Genomic DNA, 23,380 nt, shown 5'->3' on the forward strand with positions numbered 1-23,380 from the left:
CGAATTCTTAAAATTCATACCGTTTTTCTGGAATTCATTGAAAAAAAAATGGAAAATCGGGTTAAAGATTGGATTTGGCACCCTAGGATCAATTCCACTTGAAGGAAGAATTCTCAGAATTTACCCCGCTTTTCTAGAATTCACTCAGAACATAAACTTCTTTTAAAACTTATAATTTTTTCTATCTTTCATTTTTAACTAAGACTAGCGAGCCGCACAAAGAAACACTTTTTGTAGTTGTAAGCTTCTCGTTTATTTCGGACGCGTTTCGTCTCTAATTGAGACTTCATTGGGGAATAACTACAATTAAAGAGGAAGAATATATTTTATAGCATGTTGTTGTGCCTAAGTTTTGAATTTCTATGGACGTTAATAATAACTGAAAGCGGGTGTTATAAAAAACTCCTAATCACAATTAAGTTATTGCGTATCGCTTTATTTTGGGGGGCTAACGATTAGCGCTAATCGTAGAATTTCACCGCTGAAAAAAGTCATGGAAAATAGGGGTAAAGATGGCACATGGGAACTTAGGGTATTATCCAGTTGTAGCGTGAATTCTCAGAATGTACCCCGTTTTTCTAGAATTTACTGAAAAAAAAAATGGAAAATCGGGTAAAGATAGGATATGGCAAGTCAGTAGGATAAACATGATAAATTCCAATTGGTGGAAGCATTTTCAGAATGTGCCCCGTTTTTCTATAATTCATCCAAAAAAAAATGGAAAATCGGGGTAAAGTAGATTAGATGTGGCAGGTCAATAGAATATATTCCACTTGGAGGATGAGTTACTAGAATTCACCCCGTTTTTCTATAATTCCTTGAAAAAAAAATTGCAAAACCAGAGTAAAGATGGCATAAGGGAACTACGGGAATTATCCGCTATTAGCATAAATTCAGAGTTTACCCCGTTTTTGTATAATTAATTCATTAAAAAAAAGGAAAATCAGGGAAGATTTGACAAGACAACGTACAGGTTGCATTCCACTTGCGGGATGAACTCTAAGAATTTACCCTTGTTCTCTAGAATTCACTAAAAAAAATGGAAAATCGGAGCAAAGATGGCATTTGGGAAGTTGTAGCATGGATTCTCAGAGTTTACCCTCTTTTTCTTGAATTAATTCATTAAAAAAGGAAAATCGGGGTCAAGATAAGATATGACAACTTAGGATATACTCCACTTACGCTATAAATTCTTATAACTTACCCCGTTTTTCTGGAATTCATTGAAATAAAAATAGAAGACCGGGTTGAAGATTGGATATGGAAACTTAAAATGTATTCCACTTACGGGACCAATTCTCAGAATTAACCCCCTTTTTCTGGAATTAATTAGAAAAAAAATGGAAAATTAGGGATGTCCCGAGTTATAATTTATTTCAGTTTAAAGATGAATGGACACAATTTAGCCCGTTTTCAGAATTCATTGAAAAATTAATTCGGCACGTTAGAATACATTCTTTTATGAGATGAATTGTTTTTTTAGAATTCTCTGAAAATAACGGAAAATCGGGTAAAGATTACACATAACAAGTTGGGATATGTTTCACTTGTAGGATGAATTGTCCTTTTTTTACCCCATTGTGTACAGAATTCTTGGAAAAAAGCAAAAAACCGGGACAAAGATTGAATGTGACATGCTAGGATGTATTCCACTTAAAGGATGAATACTCAGATTTTACCCCATTTTTCCAGAATTTACTCAAGAAACGGAAAATCGGGGTGAAGATTGACTATGAAAAGCTATGATGTATCCTACATGTGGGATTAATTGTAAGATTTAACCTTATTTGTCTCTAATAAACGAAAAAAAAATGGAAAATAAGGGTAAAGATTTGATATGGCAAAATTGGAAACTCGGAGTGAAGGATGGCATATGGGAGCTAAGGGTATTATGAACTCTCAGAGTTTACCCTGTTTTTCTAGAACTAATTCATTAAAACAAAGAAAATTGGGGTAAAGATTTGACATGACAACTAAGGTTATATTCCACTTGCGTGATGAATTGTCAGAACTTATCCCGTTTTTCTAGAATTCATTGAACAAATGGAAAATCAGGGGTAAAGATTGAATATTGCAAGTTATGATATTAACCACTCGAATTGTCGCGATTTACCCCGTTTTTCTAAAGTTAATTGAACAAATCGGGGTAAAGATTGGATATAGAAAAGTTGTGATATTATCTACTTGTAGGATGAATTGTCACAATTAACCACGTGTTTTTAGAGTTGATTGAGAAAATGGAAAATTGGGGTGAAGATTGGATTTGGTATGTTAACTCGCTGGATAAATTGTCAGAATTTGTTTCATTTTTTGAGAATTTCCACATTCAATGAAAGCTTACCCTCGGGTGAGGTCAATAATTTTAGCCGGTACACTGTAGAATCCCCTGCACAAAGCCTGGGGATTATTCGACAAATATCACTGAGTCTGAGGAGATTATTTTGCTGGAAAAGAGAATGTAGCCTTCCCTATAAAATATCAGTTTATCAGTCTGCAAGTTTTGGTGTTATGTTTTACCACTGTGATGTTCTGATTGTTTAAAAGGGTCTGCATATTCCTCACACCCTTGGAATTTAAGTCAGTTTAGCGTTAAAAATGTTTTCAGGCAATGAGAAATTTCCCCAGAAGTCTCTGTATACACAGATGCATGTGCATACATTGACGGCAAACTATTGATTTATCTTTGCGTTATAAGCAAAGTGAACATCTACGAAGAGGCCCACGGGTACTATTCACCGTAACAGAATAATTAAAGGGTTTAGTGCATGGTGTCTGTTTACTTGTGGAACCAATGGAGAACTTGACATGACATCAAGAGTCACTTAGTAGGGCGTAACAAAAGAAAAATCTATGTAAGCAAAGGACAAGTTTTAAGTTTCTCTTCCAAATATTTAATGTCTTTCGATCACGTAAAAATAAAAAAAGAAACAATATACATTAAATTTATAATACTGATAAATCACGTGTACGTTTTTAATTAATTGAATATTAGTATTAAAGTATAAAATAAACCTCTTGGCAATGTAAGATAACTGACTAAACTTATTAGTGAAATCTTACATTGTCAAGAGAGGCGTGAAAATGATAATTATTAACTATCACTTCTTTTCCTTGATCTTGATCTTGGTGGGGCACAACCGGGCCGCGTCTCGTTGGGCATTCGGCACGTACGTGGCCAAACCCTCGACACTTGTGACACCGAACTGGAATAAAAATATAAATGAGAAAATTACAGACAAGCACAATGTTGTTGCAGTCCAAATAAGAGGGAAGGGAAGTTTTCCAGAAAAATGTCCTGTAACTTTAACCTCTCTGAGTAGAGCCGGAAAAAACACAGAGTCCCAATTAAAAGTCCTGCCTCAGGTGAGCATCATCTGGCCTCACCTTAGACTCAAACGATAAAACCTTTTGGGTCAGGGTTAGACAAAAGGGAATCTTTTGGCACCAGACACACCAACAGTCGTGTATACATTTATTATTCGTCTTCATGAAATACCTGTACCAGAATTTTGACCGTTCCTACAATGCTTTCTCCTCCTATCTTTCACAAGATTTTGATGTTGCCATAGCTATCAAATTAAAACTGTAAGATTTGTCTCCTTCAACCAAAGTGTTTCCTCTAGATATTTGAGCGAGATAGATATGATTAAACACAACACTTCATCTACACATTCACTACAATCGTGTGCTGTGTGTAATCTTATCATTTAAGGGTCACTTGGAAAGAAGCCCCAAGCGACTTGTTAGACATGCCACTGAAATGGGACCTTTTACAGTCAGTCAACACTTGCTTAATGCTTGGTTTTACACTTACCTCTTCTCTTATCTCTTCCTCTGTTAATTTCATCCCGGGTCCTTTCTTTTGCCGTTACGCCCACTCTTCCTCTCTCTAACTCCGCGCCTCTCATCTCTTGACGTCTCTCTCTTTTTCTTCCTAACCTTTTTACCCTCTCCTGTTGCGCTTTCCATTCCCTTTCTCTTTTTCTTCGTTCTTCTCTCTTTCTTTGTTCTTCTCTCTTTCTTTGTTCTTCTCTCTTTATTTGTTCCTCTCTTTTCGTTTGCTCATCACCTTTTCTTTTTTCTTCTCTTCCTCTTTCCAGTTCCTCTTCCATAACTATTTCCCTTTCAAGCCAGTCCATGTTAATGACATGCTCTTCAAACATAAGAAATGTATCACTCAGTAATATCAATATACAACAACATTTTACGAAACTGTTTAGCCCTGGGCCTCTGTGGTTTAATCTTTCCTTCAAAACCCGTAAACATGACCGTTCAATGATGGCCTTTGTCAAAAATATCACCACCAATGTTCACACTAGAGATACAATAAAGCTCATCCTGGAATATGCACATGAACCATTAAAGAGAGTACCTCTTTCCGTGCCAATATTCTTTGATATGCATGACATCTAAGTCATCGATTATTAATTTTTAAGTAATGTTAAAAGTGACAAAACAGTAGTTTGATTGCTTCTCAGGGATAAAATGCACCAGTACTTCACTACACCAGAAACCCTCATCTGGAGTTGTGTGTAATTCATTACAGCCTTGTTCACTGCTTTTAATTCATGATAGGCGATAAACCTCCAAGCAATTTCAAGGACTCCCTTAGAACATTTAATTTAAAAGTGACGATTTCCTGTTGAGTTGTTAGGGTAGCCAGAATTCTGTTCTATTCTGAAAGTATAGGAAACCTTCTCAGGACAGCAGAGAAGAAAATTAGTTTATCTCACCACGTGATCCTCCATCTCGGGCCATGGTAGCCAACTCAGCAAAAATTGATCAACAATTCTATTTTAAAGAGAACGAGAGAATATGGGTAGTTATCAGTTTGCTCGGCTCCCAGGCATATAAAGAAAAACATAAGAGGATGTATCAGAGTATTCACTTCGATATATAAAAGTCATGTATAATTTTTGTGTTTAGGGCCGATATATACGGTACGACTTAATCGCATGCGACAAGCTTAAGGTTACTTCCCTTCGCGGGTGTCCTTCGGGAAAAAATTCGTTCGCGCACCAGTTTCACTACAATCCTAGCAAACGATATATCAGAAGAAAGCTTCATAAATGCAGTTTGCAATAAAAATAGACTTCAAGCAACTTTTCTTTTAAGGAAGTGTCAGGATCCGGTAAGGCGTGAAACGACCGAAGGGTCTTCTATTTTTAAATTTATCGCGTATGGGATGCTGCAGCACGAACTAATTGGCTGCACAGTCCTATTCACAAGGCGTCAGTCAACAAAAGTGTAATAGGCTTTTTTGATATTCTAATTGGTTGTCTAGATATTGGCATCTAAAGTTGGAATAACTAAAAATGTGCAAGTCGTGTTGCGTAAATGGAAGCCACGGGATAAATATTTCAAATATCAAAACTTCCCAAGACACTTTTGTTTGACATTATTCCTAGGATGTTTTGGCGAAATTTGACGAAAATCGGTCAAATCTGTATACCCCATAAATTCGCTCAAAGTGGTTGTACTCCTCCCAAAATCAAATGCGAGATTTTAGTTCATAAAGGTTCGCGAACAACCGCGTCACGCCAGGTGATTATCCGCTTGCCTCCTGAAACCGCAAACCAATAGGACAACGGAACCTCCTGGCGTCAATGACGATGATCAAGATTAACCAAGAAAAGTAACTCATTGCAGGCACGTTTCTTTATTGCTTATCTCGATCGCTGAGTGGAGCGTTGAGGAGGACGACACATTAATGTGCAAAGTTGCGAAGGGCAAAGAAAAAACCCGCGGCAAAAATGGAAAAACCGCAAAATGTGCTGAGGAGCAAGACAACGAATCGACATACAGCTTTCAAAATTGCGATTCGAGGCAATTGTTAATGTCTTTGTAACAAGGCTGGTACTTGCGTAACGAAAAGGAAACCTCGTTTTAACATCATTTATGGCAAATTTTGGGGTAAAATTTCCGCACATTATGCATTCAGTTTTTGGATAGAGAAGACAATAACAAAAACAATAGATTGCCATTGGGAGAACAGATTTGCTTTACAATAGTATGGGGCTGTGCGGAAATTTTACCAATTTTAGTTTGACGGCGACTTCTTAGATCGAAATCTGGACGCCAACGTGGAGCTCCGCCATTACCAGTCGCTTTCACGAAATCAAATATATTTCCATAAACAAAGAGCTTTCCATGTGTGAATTTTGTCAAATGCGCGCTGTAAACAAAATATGGAAATAACATTAAAATCGAACCTCAACATGAGCGGTTGCCGCGAAAATTTCCCCAGGGTCCAAGATTATGACACCTTCCTGATTTATCAACTTTTTTTTTGAAAATGCGTTTTTCTTAATAACTCGGGTGCTTTTAAAGATTTCGGAATTTTTGTTAAAGGAAACGTTAGGTTGAAAGTTTGAATTCAGTTTAGTCTAGTAAAAGAAAAATCGATCTTTTCAGTCTCTGAAGGTGAGAAGTAACCTTAAGACAGGCTAGGACCAATTACACGCGCACGACATTTTATTTACTCCCTGCAAAAATCGCGTACAATTTCAAATGCCATTTTGTCTGGCATTCGTCATAAAATGGTCCTCATGACGGCTATTTTAAAAAGTTGTGCTCGATTGTGTATTGTCGACATTTTGACGCAAGAAAACTTCGCCTTCCTCCCCTTCCCCTAGAAATCTGTGACAATATATTAAGTAATTTCTGTCGAATTCGGTTACGATTGTCGCAGCGTTTTAGAAAATGTTTTCAAAGCCTACGACATTTTTTGTGTCGCATGTGAAAGTCGTAAGCGATCGCGAGTTTTTGGTTTGATTCACACGACACAAGTCTGTAGTTGGCCTGTCGTAAGCTTGTCGCATGCGAGAAACTCTGACGTACAGTGTAAATAGGCCCTTAAGCATCCGGAGAAAGAGAATCCACAATCTGTGAAAAAGTGTTGGAACACAGTTCTCAAGATAGGACTAACCTCCCCCTCGTACCTTGCGGTGTTAGTGCGGTAAACTAACATGGAGTCTCACTTAGATTGTGTTAGGCAACATTGCAATGGGCAGGAAGCCGGAAGGATTCGAAGTGTTTCAAAGACTTTTGTCAGAGATTGTAGCCCATTAAATGAATGACTGTTTACCACTGATTCATTTCTTTCAAGGATCCTGCAAATCATCTGAAATATCATCAGCGAGGATACCCGAACAACGCTTATACTCGTGGAAATTCAAACGGCTAATGACAACAGCGGACAATGTAATAAACTGAAACTTAGATTGCCGTGCTTTCGTCGATCAAACTCTTTACCGTATTCAACAAAGGATGAGTTTTGAAAAGTTCGCGATTTAACTAGTCAGCTACAATATTATTTTTCTTATTTTAAGAATAAAAGTAATAACCTCTAGAACTAAATTGTTTTCGCAATAGTCGTTTTGTCATAAAAAAGTAGTAATACGATGTATCGTATTCCAGGCTGTTACAAAGTTCTCCATGGGAGAGATTTCCAGCTACAAAACCTTTAGGTTTCGTATAATGGGGTACGATCACCGTTGCGTGATCATAGAAGTTAAATAGAAAATGTTTCTTACCTGAAAAAAAACAGGCGAGCAGAACAGCAGTTGTTCGGCGAAGTTGGTTTTAGATTATGGACCATACGTGATCGCGAGTGAGTTTTTCAGTTAGCAGAACAAAGAAGTACTATTTGTCGGCAAACGGCACAAAGACTTTTCTCACATCTGAGAATTGATCGCACTTGGCAAAGTTTTGCGGTCAAAATCTGTCCAGGAGACACTTTTCCAAATTGCACCCTAACTTTTCTATTTCGGAATTTATCCAGGAATTTTCCTAGTTTATTGGAAAATCGGCAAAAACATCAGAGATGCTGTAGGGCTTTGGTGTGGCAATGAAAAGAGGTTGGAAACTTTGTTGAGTAAAAAAAAGGAAGTGAAGTGACAAAGGGTCCCGGTATTCACAATCATCGAAAGAGTAACAGAAGACCGATGCAATCTCGGTTATTTTCCCATGCAAGAAAAAACTAATCAGCTCAAAAATTTCGGTTTAAAGTAAGCTTAATGTGCTAAAAGGAAATCAGAATTCCGAAGACGTATATTTTAAACCCCCTGACGACGAAAAATATTTGAAGTGGTTTTGATACCTCAACAGTCACTGAAACCAGAGTTTCTCTGATTAGGTTGTCTTGAATTTTGCCAGCTTTGATCGGATACTTTGCGTACAGGAGTGTATCGCACAATCCTGGTATTTCGCCTTGGGTTACAGGAAACCCTTTTCAGCAAAAGTGTCGGCATTTAGCTAATTTGTTTTTCGTTCAAAAGATATAAATCCTAACGCTATGTCACTCAAGGAAAAGTGGGTCGCAGAATTTGAATTATGATAACTCTTACTTGAAAGCGAAACTGAAAATTCCCCAAGATAGAACCTTTGCCCAAGTGCGACCTATGCCTTTTAAGCGGCAGTCACCCTTTATAAAACGGTCAACTGTCGAATTAAGTTTTGATTTCCTCTAATTATTCTTTGTGTTACCTTTATCAAGTGGTCACCGCGGTCAACCTTGAAGGGGTCATAAGGGCTTTTTTCTTTTGTCTTGACCTAAGCAGTCAACCTTAAATAATCGGCCATACAGTCATTCCGACCGCTAATACAGGTTTAATCGGCAAAGTTTCAACATTATAGGTAAAGATGTCGACAATTGACCGCTTGCCCCACGTTTGCCTTCTCGCTTTATTCAACATTCTTTCAACTTCGGATCTTGTAAATGTGTCTTTAACATGCAGAACATTTTACAAAATTTTGGTTTCTACTAAAAGGCCATTTACGCTTCTTGACTTCCGATGTTTCGAGAGGAGGATGACCTACATTCCTAACAAAGGCATATGGTCTAACATCACCCACGTGAAATTTCTCAGCCTTAGATTCTGTGTCAAAGTAAGTAACTTTGCACCGTTGAAGGATATGGTCCGACTGATAAGCCTGGACATTTATTGTACGAATATAAGTGGAGAAGAACTCTGCGAATTCATTCCGATGGGACTGATCGGTATTAACCTTGGTTATTGCGAGCGACTGACATCCTCCAAACTACTCCAGGAATTTTTGCACCAAAGATGCAGTCTGGAAATGGTGGGACTTTCTGCCCTTAATCAAGCTGTTAACGATGAGGTTAGTACCAAACGGGAGTTTTGGAGCTTAGCCTATTATTGCGTTCGTTTGCGGTTGCCTGTGGTCTGAACGCTTTCCAATAATCTTTGATTACTTCTAATATATCTTGTTACTAAGATATAACAAGCTTGGAACACTGCCCATAGAAAAATATATAATTCTACCGAAAAAAGTTTTTGCCACACTGTGAATATTATCGGTAAAAAGAAAAATGTTTTGCATCATGGAAGTTTAATGTAAATAGCTTATCTGTTAAAATATATTAAAGTTCAAGTGGACAAACAGACTTGGTTTGATGCTACTCTGGTTTACAGATTTAATGAATGTAACCGAAGACGTTAGAATCCATAAACCCAACGTTTCGACACTCCTGTCTAGTGCCTTCATCAAAGGTGATCTAAACGATGCAACAAGAGGTCGTTTTATATGATCACTAATTAGCGGCCTTTTTTTCTGATGAAGTGTAAATAGCCGTCAGGAAGCAAACCGCCATCGTGAGGATCCTTGGGTTTGGCGAAAATATGCCCCAAAGTCTGAAAAGGTTTTTGAGCAACTTTAACGTTGTGGCTATTCAAACTAGACAGGAGTGTCGAAACGTTAGGTCTATGAATTGTAACTTCTTCGGTTACACTCATTAAATCTGTAAACCAGAGTAGCATCAAACCATATGTTAGCTTATCTGTTATTATATAAGTTATATAAATTTTACGGACATTGAAGCTGTCACGCAACAGACCCGAGACCACAGTCGAAACAGTTGCAGCATATAAAAATCGCTCTACTTGCTAGCAATAAAACAAGGAAATTCCACGGGAAATTAATTCACGCTAGACTTAAATATCCTTATTTATAACAGCAAAAGCGCGGATATCAACAACGCGAACGCCACAAATGCAGTAAAGCAGACGTTAAAATGTGTCAATTTCAGGCATGAATATGAATGAAATGAAAAGTAATTTGAATTTGGGGCATCTAACGCTCTCTCATAATCTTTGATTACTTCTATTATATCTTGTTTATTTTTGTTTCTTTTGTCTCTCGATCAGGCCACCTTATTCGCCATGAAATATAGCATAGAACATCACATCTTCCCCTCCCTCCTCCCCTTATTAACGTCTGGTCACAAGGTGACACCATCTTGAGATAATTCGAATCTCGAATTTATAAACTATCTTGGCCCTGCCTTTTGATTGCGTTGTCTGTCTTTTTTTTAGGTGTTGGAATCACTTTCATGTCACGATTTGAAATATTTGGATATCAGTGACTGTAACAATGTTACATCTGTACAAGTGGCAAAGCTCCTCGCTCGACAACCCAACGTCGAAGAGTTATCGCTGCAAGGTACGTGCCACATGGCTGCCATTTTAAATGTCTTGGCATCAAACCGGCAAAGTCTGGAGAATCTGAGGTATACAATTGAACTTATTTGCTTCTATCATCCCGATTGGATAGGGGTTGAAATTTTAGATGACAAACAAAGCGTCAAGGCTAAAAATACGCGCGAAAAGTAAGAAAATACGTAACAGTCGTAGATGGCCTTTACGCTCTCTTTAGACTATCTGAGCTCGTAAGCATGACATACACAGGATGGTGAAAACCCCACAAGTACCCGCACAGCGAAAGAGCCAGCAACCTTGCTCTGTTGAGGCTCTGTCAAAGCTAATTTATAAGGGTAGTATCTGCTTTGTTTTTGTTTGTTTTTTGTTTAGAAAAGTTTTGGCTGGTTTAAAATCATCGTGTCTCTTTTGAAAATCTCAAAAATCGCAGACGTCTCTTTTAGGAGATTTATTCAAGATCTTCGTCGCAGAGGGGAAGTGGCCGACAGGGCTACAGCCGCACTCCTAGTTTTAAATTGCCTCCAAATGACAAATGTGACCCGCCATATAATTTCAGGGACAAGGTGATAACACGCTCACAACACGCTTAGCGTGTTTAATATGCGCATATATTATTTTTTAACAATAAGTACACACTGTTTCGTTTTGGTCAAGTTAGCACGCTTGGTCTTTGTTTCGGTTTGAAAAGCGTGATCGATGTTACGCTTAGCGTGCAAGTTAACACAGGAGGACACACTAAAGTAAAACGTAGCTAGATTTTTCTGCCGTTCATCCAAATGTTTTCCTCTTGAACTCAATAGCACTTCATTGTGATGGGCAAGCTTACATAATGGTAAACAATGGTAAATAATGGTACGACAAATGAATTTTAACGCCTTCAAAAGTTATACACCATCACGTAATCTTATATAAGTTCCCGTTTCGCAAATTGTTTACTGCATTGATTGAATCGAGTTTCAGGCACGTGACTGAGCGCGTGATTAAGAGAAAACAATCGTTTGAGAGTCGTAGTGCTCCCAGAAACAAAGAGTTGTTGAAAAAAAAATTGTTCCTTACTGTTGATTTTGTTTATCATCCCCTAAAAATCGCTCTGGTCATCCGATGGAATAAACTTTTACACAAATGTTTCGGCCTTTACCGGCTATATGTTATGGCGCTTTATGAATATCTTGCACATGTTTGGTTGTTTACGCGATCGGCGCAATTCGTCTGGCACTGAGTTACATTTTGTGCTTCAACATACTACAAATATCATCAAAAGTAACCACTCCACATAAAAAAAAAAGTAATTGAAGTGTCTGCCTTGAATCCTTGCAACTCGTTCGCGGCCAAATGTTTCAACTTTGTTTTTTACGATATAAACACCGATGGGAGGTTCGGTTTTTACCGTAAGAATGAGAGTACATTGACTGTGTAATGACTAAGCGTTAGGTTCAGTTAACATGCGTGCTGCACACCGGGTTACACGCTACTATGCTGTGCCCGCTATTACGCTAGCTTTTGTATTCGAAGGTTAACACGCTTTGCGTGTTTGCCTGCTCGCGCTTCACTGTTCAACGGCGCAAGCTTTATTTTTTGTAGAGTGTTATAAGAAATAAAAGCATGAGCAAATTGTGTTTTAGCATGCTCAGCAAGCGTTATAGTCAGTTTCTTTTGTTTTCGATTGGAAGCGTGTTGTGAGCGTGCTATCACCTTCGTCCCTAAAATCATATGGAATGGTATAACTCTGAATCCTTGAATGATTCTCTGTCTTAGCGAAACGAACGACACAAACACGAGAAAACGTAGATCTTCTCTATTTACTTTCAGGGGGTTGTAATCACTTGACAATAATCTCAATGCAAGTTAATAATTTATTCATACATTTTTTCCTATGTTCTTAGGGTTCTAGAAATTGGAGGAAATGTACATACCCTCAATCAAGAAAATGTTGATTCTGCACTGGAAGTTCTACCAGTGTGTGAGAATTTGAGGGTTCTCTCTATTTTCAATTGCAATCTTGAACGAAACTCAAAAGACTACTTTAAAAATTTTTTGAACCTAGAAAAATTGAACCTATGGCAGTGTCACCCACGTTTGTTTAAGTGTGCTAAAAATTCTTTGAATTTGGATTTCAAATGTGAATTAAACCCACTGTCCCCTTTGAGAGACATAATATATGCCTCAAAAGAAAAGCAAGGAACCGCTTTGGATAGAGCAATTTTCAATTGAGTGTCAAAAGTAATCCAAGATTGTGATGGTTTTGCCCAAGTATGCTCTGTGATTGGCCCAGAAATCTTGCGCCACCCTCTCAACCAATCAGATGCAAACCCAAAATCAATCATAACTTTGTTCCTCGCATTTTTCTGCACTTCAGGCCATTTGCATGTATTTACTTTGAGTCCTGATTGGTTCCATGTGATATTTCCCTTTTTCTGAGTGGCCATTGCAGTTACTTTGGTTTTGGTTTCACAGTACTCAATTGAAAAGCACTCTGAGTAATACTGCAATTAAACTGGTTCACAGAGACTTTGTCGCCTTAATATTAGACTTGATGTGGTTTTTGTTGTTGTATTTTTTGGCCTTTCCAATTAAGATGAAAATGGAAAAAAATAAATTTCATTCCAGAGAGACATCTGCCCAAAAAGCAAGATGCCTATATGAGGAAATAAAGAAAACCAACCCTAAGTAATTCAGATTTAATCAAATTTTTAACAGATGACAATATAAACAGGTATTACTTTCTCCTCATCAATTACATGCCTCACTAAAGAAGACAATTGAGCAATATCATTCATGCTCATGCTAAGGCAAAGCTCTGTCATAATTTATTTCTCGACAAGATATTGTAGATGAACATAGAGTGATTTTCTCCAACCAATGAAATTGATCATAGACTACTATGCGTTACAAAAATTTTTGGCTTATGTCATGTTTTCCACACACAACATGGGGGTGATCCAACAATCAAACATGCCGCTGGTGTCATACAGGTTTGTTTACATACTGTTTCATGGGTTAAGTAAAATCACGCTAGTTGTTCCTTTTTTAATGTTTCATACAAATTTTGGTTACCTTTTTCCTGCTGATGTCCTTTGTTGACAAAATTCTCTTGATAAATAGGATACACTGTAAGTGTTTGCAACAAATAAACACTTGTGCACACAACATGTGCAATCCATAATTAATCTAACTAAAAATTCAAGCTGAAATTGCTCATTTAACGAACACAAATGGATAGTTAAAAAAAAAAACTGCTCCAGTTGTACTTGAACATGCAACACTTCTATGGAAATAAACATCTTCACTACAAATAATTCAAGCAAATAACTTCAGGTGAAATAGTTTTTTTGGAATTTGTGAAATTTAAAGTGGACCATAGTGCACTAATATACCATAAATCCATTCTACCTTCCTACTTACTTGCAACTGTTTGGCTCTAATTATTCAATATTATTTCACAGATCACATTAAGTAACTCTCCAATTTACCCTTATATACTTTTGAATAAAATAAAGCAGTTGACACCAGATTGAGGAGTCAAGGCTATTTTATTCACTAATTCATTCATAATTGTTGGTAAGATTTCTTTTTATGTGGGTTGCTGTAAACATAAAGGTTTTAAATAAATTCTTTGCAATTTAAATGTTTGTGTCAATTTTTTTAAATTCTACTGCTCTGGAAATGCACTAGATGTGAAACTCTGGAACTCAACAATTCCAAAGGAAGTTTTGTGGACAAATTCATAGGTCTGATGCGAACATGCTTAAGAGGTCACATTCTCTGTTGATGTTCTCTGGCCATGTCTAAGTACAATTCACAATGTGGAGCAAGGGAATTTTGGATATGACTTGAATTAAGCATGCTTCAAAACCCAATTGAAACTGTTAGAATGAACACATGACCCATTAAGTGTTTAACCCTTAAACTCCCAAGATCTCATTAGTATTTCTCCTTACTGTCTGCCATATAGTTCTTGTGATGTTAGTTTTGAGAATTTGGTATTGGATCAACTAATAATCCCCTTATCAATAATTTTCTTCATTCTCATCACTTGTCTGCTTGATATTGTATTGATAGTGTAAAGAGAAATTCTGTCTTGGTCACACATGGTAGCTAAAGGGTTAATTATTAGTATTACACTGTGCCAAATAGCTTGCCTTATTGATTTTATTTAAAATTACAAAAGGTCTTTCTCCTCAAGTTGCCTCCATTTCCAGTCTCTCCACATTTCATAGTGATACTGTTCTGTGATGTTCAATAAGACCCATCCATCACTATCAACTCGCTCTAAGATACTTGCCACATCTATCAACTCTTCTGTGTTCTCCTTGGTCCAAACTTCGAAGGCTCTATCCCACCTGTAATGGAAAAATCTTTGTCTCGACTTCCCCTTCCTTACCTGCCTCCAGTAATCAAAATCTACCATTTCTTCTGTTGTCATCACTGCATGGTAACACCCTCTTGGAACATTTATCCCTTTCTCCTTCCTTAGTTTGAAAAGATATTGCTCAGTGATGGGGTTAAGGCCTTGGAATACCTTCCTTTCTTCTTTAGAATAGAGCATCTGTAGGGTTGGAAGCTGTGAAGAAAATCAGTCTCCATTAGGAAAGAAAATCTAATGACACTTGGCTTGTGAAAGACTGTCTTCACCAAATTCGTACTAAAATGCACATTTGGCTTAATTTCATCGGGTAAGTACCACTTACCAAGTATCAGTATGTTAATGATGATATGCTATAAATTAACTCAAGGGACAATGAAAACAACCGCATCATTATGTTAACCCAACAAACAAATTTAGCAATTAAAGGACTATTAATCATTAGATGTATTTATAATAATTTAACTTAAAATTCATTGCAGACACAAGGCAATAAAAAACATCCAAAACTAGTCATCAAAGGGAAACAAAACACAAAAGTAATAGTACTAAAATAATAATAATAATAATAATAATTTAATAATAAGAACAATAATGATATTCCCCTAAACTACTTGACATGTTAACAAGAACATCTCTGCATAATATAAAATGATTATAATAATAGTAATAATAATAATGATATTCCCCTAAACTACTGGGCATGTTACAAGAACATCTCTGCATAGTATACAACAACAACAACAACAACAGCAGTAAAAAAAATAATAATGATAATGACGATGATGATGATGATAATAATAATAATAATAATAATAATAATAATAATAATAATGTAAGAGAAAACCCAAGCAGAAGAAAACCACAGATCACTCACAAATTCTGCATACCTCGTGAGAAGCATCATAAGGAGGCTTGAGGAGCTCATACAAGACCAAATCTTCATCATCTGGTTCACTGGCTGTAAAAAGGCACAACAATGCTTTCTTTAGCATATAACAAAAAAACAAGGTTTATAGAGATGAATAATTATGGAACAATATAGCAAAAAATTCATATTACAAAAACAAAGAGACAAAGAGTGAAAATGGTCAACATATTAATTACCTTGAATATTGTTTTCATTTGACAACTCTGTGTCTTTGTCCCGTAGTTGAATGTCTAATGGCAGAAGAGGAGGGGGGACAACAAATGGATCATCTTCCATATCTTCATAATCCTTCTCAAAATCCCCTAATTCATACTTACCAGGAAAAGCAACACCAAAACCAACAGAAACCTCTTCCATGGTTTTGTCAGGACTAAATGGACTCACTCCTGTTCTGCATTTCTTAATTCCATCTTCACCTATTCTTGCACTGCTGTTTTCACCAGCACAATGTATAAGTCCTGTACCACTTACTCCAGATTCTTTGTCACTGCAAATATTCTCTTGACCCCTACATCTCATAGTTTCAATGGTAGAGCAACCAACTAGCCCAAGGACACTTCCATGGCCACCTTCTTCACAAGCTGGATGACAACTTTCTTGGGTACTGGGACAATTTTTAATGTCACATACTGGTTGCCCATTCATGATAATTTTCGCAAATGAATTCCGCAGGAATGGCATATCCCTTAAGCTGAAATTCATTTCCAAGTTGTTGACAAATGCACTGATAAAACCCAACACAAAGACACCACAGTCAAAAACATTCTGTCCTTGAGAAGGCAACTTTTCTCTTTCCTCCTGACTTAACCTTCGAAATGAAGAAATATCAATATTTGCAGTTTTGAATTCCCTGCACAAGACCTGAAAAACATAATCACTCCTTCGATCTTTACAAAGGGAGTCAAATTCCCCATACAACTTCATTGGCCTGTCTATTAAGACACACCACCAGTGACCAGGGCAATGAACAGGAAATACAAACTTTTCATACTTGTGAAAATCACACCTAAGCATTTCCTTAACACCCAGCTCTTGGCTGCTGTGATTTAGCCAAAAGGTGCTTGCCACATACACATCCTTTTTCTGACTCATTAAGAATGGACCAATGTAGTTGATCACAACATCATTTATTTGGTTACCTGGCTTGAGGGTACGAACATCTTTTGCTTTGACTTGTCCATGGAGTGTGGCAATGATGGTATCATCACTTATAGTACTGCTTAAATCCCACACCTCATCCAGTGTGCAATGAAAATTTGTGTGCAGCTTAACTTCTGGCAAGTCATTCACTCTCACAGGATTGCCATAAGTTCCAGGCCCTTGAAGGTTTACAGCAGCAAAATCTGGGTTCTGATATGCTTCTCTCTGAATGTAACCTAGGCCATCTTTAAGGGACAGTGGAAGAGCAGATGTCCTGCGACTATCAAGAAGTACAATTGCATCTGCTTTAAAGAGCAGAGTAACAAAGTGATATTCCTTTGTCCTCACAATGAGTGATGGTCTCTCATCTGCCTGGAACAATCCCAGAAGAAGGGAATAAAATTCCTGGAGACTGCTGGTGTCAAGGGAATTAATTGCAGCACCATCCACAAGTGCCCTCAAGGGTAAATCTAGTCTTTGAAATGTACAGTTCTTCCTAATTGCTGCCTCCTCCATTGCTAAAATACTGTAGTCACCATCAAGACCCCGCATAGGCTCTAAAGGTACAGAAAATCCACAGCCAACTTCACAAACCTGTTTTAACCAAATGATGTCTGCTGCCAAATCTAGGTCAAACAAATTGAACATAGTAGGTCCTTTCCTGGAACAACCTATTGCATTGTTCATTGCACAAAGTCCACAGAATGAGCTGTACCCTTGAACTTGCATACACTCCTGACTGCCATTGTTGCTACTTAGGCGCACTTGGCTCTGTACATCTTTATTTGCATGCTTGTCAATAATCTTTAAAAAGTACCTCAAGTTACTTCTTTCTGTGGCATTATCTTGAGAAGGATTTATGGCTGCAAGAAAGCCCTTCAAGGGCATTACAAACTTGGCCAGTTCACTGCAATAAGGATCAATGTTCTCTAGATGTTGCTGACACTTGTCCTTCAACTCAGCTGGCTTCCATAGCATTCCTTGATTGCTTCCTGGCATGAACAGCAATGATGTGGATGGCTCACCAAGGGTGACTTCATGGGTTTTCAGACTTCCTTGGGGTGTACTGCATCTGTTGGATCCAACATCAACATTTACATCATTTGTATGGTCAAGCAGATCATCCTTATTGAACACTGGCTCATCAACACCGACTTGGGTGCTAGGTCTTTTGATACTGTCTTTATCATGGCATGAAGTACTAGCCTCAGTTGTATGGCTACTTAACAGAGGGGTTTCCTTTGGAGCTGTCTGAGATGTTTTCATTATACTATCATCAGATGGTACAATGCAACCATCTATTGTTACACAGAAGAGCCCACAGTTAACAGCCATCTGAAGCACAAGATTCTGGCAGCAGGGATGAAAGCATGGAGTTTCTTTTTGCTCTCCAACGCACAACAAGCAGTCAGAGTGCTCCTCGTAACTGGTGAGATGACTTAGAATTGACTTTCCCAGGTTTTGCTTTCTGTCTCTCTCCCAAAAGATTGTACCATAGAGAAAGTACTGAAAACCCAAAGCCTGTAAAGTTTGAAGGCCAGTTACAAACTTCTGGTGAAACACAGCTTCATCTTCCTCTCTGTCAGAAAACGACGATACCATGGCAAGGAGTCCATAATCCAGAACCTGACAATAACTCTTCAATAAATCATCAATACTTCTATGGTGAGCCACTTTCCTCAACCTTAGACTTCGATTATACATCTCCTTACGCACAGTTAGGCCAAACTCTGAAATGAAATTGTGCATATTCAGCAAAGATAACTTGGGGGTGTTTCACAAAGGGGAAGTTCACACTGCTTTTCCTTGAACAAAACCATCTGGCCACCAAAAATGGATTTAACTACCAGTTGCTCTCCACATTCTATCTCCACCTTGAACATTCCTCCAGGACGCACCTCTTTGATGACCCCCAGAACATTCAAGGGCTGAAAGGGATCTGGCTTTGAAAAATGCAATCCTTCTGAACGTGGATTTTGGAAGAGAACTTTGTCTCCCACCTTAAATTCCCGCTCTTTAGCCCTCTTAAGAGCCCGTTTGTGATTCTTTTGAATGGTGTGTTCTGTTGCTTCAAGCACATCCACCATCTTAGATTTGTATTCTTCACTCAAGTTGAAGAGGTATTTGGTGATGCTCTCTACCTGGAATTCTGCCTCTGAATCCACTGATTGAAGTGGGATGTTGTTGTGACTGTGAGAAGGTGGAGAATGTGAATTTCCTTGCACTATCTTCTTAACAGCTGCTGACAGCTGCTTAGCTGAAACACCCAATGAGGACAATAATATGGTCTCAGAAGAAATTTGCAGGATGGCCTCTGTTATCTCTTCTAATTTAGATTTATCCATGGAAGTGCTTTCCCCATGTCTCTCAAGTTCAATGAAATCTTCTGATGAAAATTCATAATCCTCAAGGCAACCATCTTCAATACTTTCTGTCCACATACTATCATCTGGGATGATGTAGTCCACCAAGCAGGAAGGCTCACGGTTCTTATATATTCGAAAAGGCACATCATTAATTGTGCTGTGCCACTTGCAATTCAAAAGGTCTGCAATAGCAGAGAGTAGTAAAGGCCAGACATTGGCCTGAAGATCTCTAGGCAACTGTTGTAAAAACCTTGCAAGTAACCTTTTGACTTGCTTGTTGAGATTTTCTATCTGGCCTTGAGACTGTGGGTGGTGTGGCCTACCATGAACCATGCAAACTTCAAATTCTTTGCAAAGTTTTTGCACTACCTCTCCAATGAATTCACCACCATTATCTGACTGAATTACAGTAGGTGACCCTTCCTTGATGAACAAGGCCTTCAGAACGGCATACACTTCTTCTGCAGACTTTGTTTTTAACGGGAACAGCCAACAAAACTTCGAGAAACAGCACTTGACTGTTAGAATGTAACGGTAGCTCCAACAATTATTCTGCATAAAACTACGGTGCTTCTTTGGGGCCATGTCAATAAGGTCACACTGTAGTCTGGAATGGGGGCAAAAAGATCTAATGGGGACAGGAGGGGGAAGCACTCGCATTGGCAAGGGGTTGTTGACCTGACATGTTGAGCATCGAGCCAAGAAGGCCCTAATAAGGTTGAAAATACCCTTAAATACATATTTTTGATTGAATAGCCTACTCAAGGCATTCACCCCTCCAGGGAGGCAAGTATCCTCTCCAAGGACACCTTTAATGTAGTGTAAACTGCTTAATACACCATCTACAGCCTCTCTGTAGAGAAGTTGCTTTGTAGTCTTAAGCTCTCCTTGAACATAACTGTTGACCAAAACAACAAGGATGCCATTTTTGTCACGGACAATCTTACCTTCTTGGTCAAGTTTTAGTGTGTAGACTGGTCTTTTCAGGCTACGTCGTTCAAAAAATCGTCTTTTATACTGATTAAAGAAAGCATTTAAGTTTTCATTCTTCTCTGAAGAAATACCATCTTTTGGGAAAGATGTATATCCTGGAGTACAATACAAAACTGCATCTGCCAGTTTTTCATAAAAATATTTCTGGCATCCATTGAAGCTACAATCTGCTAAATAAAATATAGTATTTGTGAATAAGTAATAGTTATAGAAGATTGCTACCTTTAACATACATTTATTGATTAACCCTTTACACCCTAACATCATTATGCATATTCTCCATACTGTTCTCTATACATTTCCTGAAGCCCTGACAAAGAGAGTTTTTATAAAAATCAAGAGATTTATAAATTGTTGGTCATTTCCTTTATTCTCATGAACTCAATGTTTGATTCAGGGGAGATATTGTAAGGAGAAATTAGAAGCTGGTCACTTTTAGGGGTTAAAGGGTTAAGATTTTTTCTTCCATAACCGGTAAAACAGATCCTATTTAATGGTTCAGAGATGACCTTTCTACAAGTAACTGGAATTGAGGCAATGGAAGATATTACTGCATGCTCAGTATATTGTTGCACAAAAGTATTTAAAAGTTTCCTGTTTCTGAATTTCAGTCGTGGATAACTGTTGTATTCCAGCACTGTTATTTTCCAGCCCCTCTCAGCTGTTCTCAGTTTCTCAGCAGGAGTTAACTATTGTATTCCAGCACTGTTAATTTCCAGCCCCACACAGCTGTTCTCAGTTTATCAGCAGGATTTACTGTTGTATTCCAGCACTGTTAATTTCCAGCTCCACACAGCTGTTCTGAGATTATTAGCAAGGAATAAATATTCTTTTCCAGTCCTTACTTGTATTATCAGTTGCATACTATTCTTCCCACATTTCTTAATAAATGAACCTATATTTAGTGGACACTTCTATATCACAGACACTGGAGAAGGTTCTCAGAGAAGTTACCTTTGATACTTTTATAACTATAAAAGTAATAGCTTTCACTGCAATTTAAAGTGATTTAATTTTTGAAATACAGTTAACTTCTCCACTAACCCCACAACACCTGTGCAAAGCATGTCAATTACAAATAACAAATATGGAGAGTTGCAAATTACTTTCAATACTTTATAGTGCAAGCAATGTATTCCCTACCGTCATTTTTCAGTGTTTTCTTTCCATTTACAGACTCAAGTGGCTGTAATGAAAAAAACAAATTCAAACAATTTTACCTCACTTCTTAAAGCAAGAAGTCACAAGACTAAACAACAAGTGTAGAAACTTAGACATACTTAGGCTAAAACTCTGATTCAAAAATAAAAAAATGACCCCCCTGCAAAAAAAAATTGTACCACTGTCTTTGATACCATCCTGTCACTCTCCTATTTTTTTTTCACTTTTCTTTACTTCTAATTTGTAAACACATATAATGCTTCTTCTCAATGGGAAGTGTCTTCAAGAAAACTCAAATAACGAAACAGTATTGGCAAGAAAGATAGCCAAATGAACAGTAGTATCGAATTAGAGCTTAGAGCAATTAAACAACATGAATGGCTGCTACACCCCATTCTTTTTTCCCAGGTCTACATGAACTAGATTTTGAGCACAGAATGCAATACCTCACCAAACATCTGCTATGATGACTCACTTAAAAGTGTGCATGATTATCACCTCTTGCTGAGATAGCACACTTCACTTCAATGTTTTTATTACTACACATATGGGGGCTTTGGTAAGATTGTGGAAAGGAGGGACAACGTTTGAGCAGCTGGGAGGGACCAAAATGACAGTGTGACAGCCATTTATTCCCACTTGGATGGCAAAGTCTGGGGAACCTTCCCCTGGAAATTTAAAAGTTCAGATGTCCAAAAGGGTCCATTTTAGGCCACTATTTCCCAAGTTGGCTAAAAATTATAGCTGCTACGAGGGTGAGTATTGACACTGAATTAATGAATAGAGTACCTTTTATGTAACTAACTATATAAACATTATACATAGCAATGTTGTCTCTGTGATGATGTCTGTGTGGTCTTGTTTGATTTTTACTTTTGCCTTGCTCAAAAAATGAGATTGTGCTGAGGACGACATTAGATTTTGGGGTACAGTGCTGTGATTTCTAACACAGTATCTTTAATGCAATTACTGATGGCAAAGGAGTTAATCAGTACTTCAATGATAAATGTAGAGCATGGCAATTAATGAAACGATCAATGTCTAATCATGAACTAGCTCTTTGTCAGTGACAAGTTCACAAAATTAATATTGGTGAAGGTTACTTCATACAACAATTACTGTAAACCACCATACCAAAAAACATGGTGACTGGTACATTCAACCAGAACTCTTTGTGCAAGAAAATACTGGAACCAATCATAAAAACAAGCAGTAAAGGTCTGAAAATTTAAACCTTGCATACATAATGTTGTTGTTTTGTGAAATATTGCTTTCTACGAGTGCCTTAGCCTAAGAGTAATAGTAAAATGCACAGGTGCCATATTTGTCTGTGAGTGGATTGAATCTATTGGGTGAACACCAGAAAAAATAGTAATATTGATACAAATAGGCTGAGGGTTTAGTATAGGTATGCTGTGGTTTAGTTTTATCCTTAGTTTAATTCTTTTACTTTTAATAGAGGCCAAATTGATAGTGACACATCATCTCATCATAACTTAGGCTAGGAGCTAAATTTTATCTTTCTTTACACAAAATACATTTTTCATTCATATCATTAACAAAACCAAAGGAAAATGATGTTTATACCAAGGACAAAAATTAAGCACAACATATACCTTTTTATAACTAGTGCATAATTCGCCAAGAAAATGTTTAGAATAGAGCTTACCACCTCATCAGCACTTTTGTTTTCTTTGCTTTGCTGCTGGTTCTCATCCATGCCTGTATGAATGATATTTAGTAAGGGTGAAAGGATTGGTATTTTCTTAGCAAAGATAGTTGCAGAGAGTTTCTCCACTAATATACAGATCGCCAAATGCTCACAATGAATGCCAACAAGACCAAGTTCTTGCTAACACATGTAGGAGCAATAATTGCTAATAGTAGGCAATAGTCTGTATTGAATTAAGTATTCATTTCTGCATGAATTAGTGTTTATTTCATTTTAATGTTTGTGAAACATAGC

The 23,380-nt window shown here is 37.5% G+C and overlaps 2 protein-coding genes across 3 annotated transcripts; both read right to left on the bottom strand.

Moving 5' to 3' along the window:
* Positions 1-2,886: 2,886 nt before the first annotated feature.
* On the bottom strand, positions 2,887-22,601 carry LOC131777680 (octapeptide-repeat protein T2-like). Of its 2 annotated transcripts, none has more exons than XM_066174130.1 (4): positions 20,208-20,283; positions 4,734-4,791; positions 3,815-4,153; positions 2,887-3,203 (listed from the first exon to the last, which is right to left on the bottom strand). In XM_066174130.1, exons 2-4 carry the CDS (start codon positions 4,756-4,758, stop codon positions 3,046-3,048), a joined length of 522 nt encoding a protein of 173 aa, XP_066030227.1. In that variant the 5' UTR covers positions 4,759-4,791; positions 20,208-20,283; the 3' UTR covers positions 2,887-3,045. The 2 variants fall into 2 exon arrangements, with proteins under 2 accessions (XP_066030227.1, XP_066030228.1); XM_066174131.1 differs by lacking the exon at positions 20,208-20,283 and adding an exon at positions 22,338-22,601 and having other exon boundaries at positions 2,888-3,203; positions 4,734-4,751.
* LOC136284257 (uncharacterized) lies at positions 13,125-19,026 on the bottom strand. The gene is made up of 4 exons (XM_066174129.1): positions 18,895-19,026; positions 15,931-18,624; positions 15,714-15,784; positions 13,125-15,021 (listed from the first exon to the last, which is right to left on the bottom strand). Exons 2-4 carry the CDS (start codon positions 18,596-18,598, stop codon positions 14,620-14,622), a joined length of 3,141 nt encoding a protein of 1,046 aa, XP_066030226.1. The 5' UTR covers positions 18,599-18,624; positions 18,895-19,026; the 3' UTR covers positions 13,125-14,619.
* Positions 22,602-23,380: the final 779 nt, after the last annotated feature.

The sequence above is a fragment of the Pocillopora verrucosa genome, chromosome 11, assembly GCF_036669915.1.
Source record: "Pocillopora verrucosa isolate sample1 chromosome 11, ASM3666991v2, whole genome shotgun sequence".
NCBI lineage: Eukaryota > Metazoa > Cnidaria > Anthozoa > Scleractinia > Pocilloporidae > Pocillopora > Pocillopora verrucosa.

Bases quoted from the DNA above. Each gene is read 5' to 3' on its own strand.
- LOC131777680 (XM_066174130.1), bottom strand. From the start codon at position 4,758: ATGGCCCGAGATGGAGGATCACGTG. The intron at 4,154-4,733 runs GTGAGATAAACT...TTATGTTTGAAG, and splicing joins CCGAGATGGAGGATCACGTG to AGCATGTCATTAACATGGAC. The intron at 3,204-3,814 runs GTAAGTGTAAAA...TTTTTATTCCAG, and splicing joins AGGAAGAGATAAGAGAAGAG to TTCGGTGTCACAAGTGTCGA.
- LOC136284257 (XM_066174129.1), bottom strand. From the start codon at position 18,598: ATGTATAATCGAAGTCTAAGGTTGAGGAAAGTGGCTCACCATAGAAGT. The intron at 15,785-15,930 runs GTAATTAATATG...GCCTTTTTACAG, and splicing joins AAATGAAAACAATATTCAAG to CCAGTGAACCAGATGATGAA. The intron at 15,022-15,713 runs GTATGCAGAATT...TTTTCTTCACAG, and splicing joins CTTATGATGCTTCTCACGAG to CTTCCAACCCTACAGATGCT.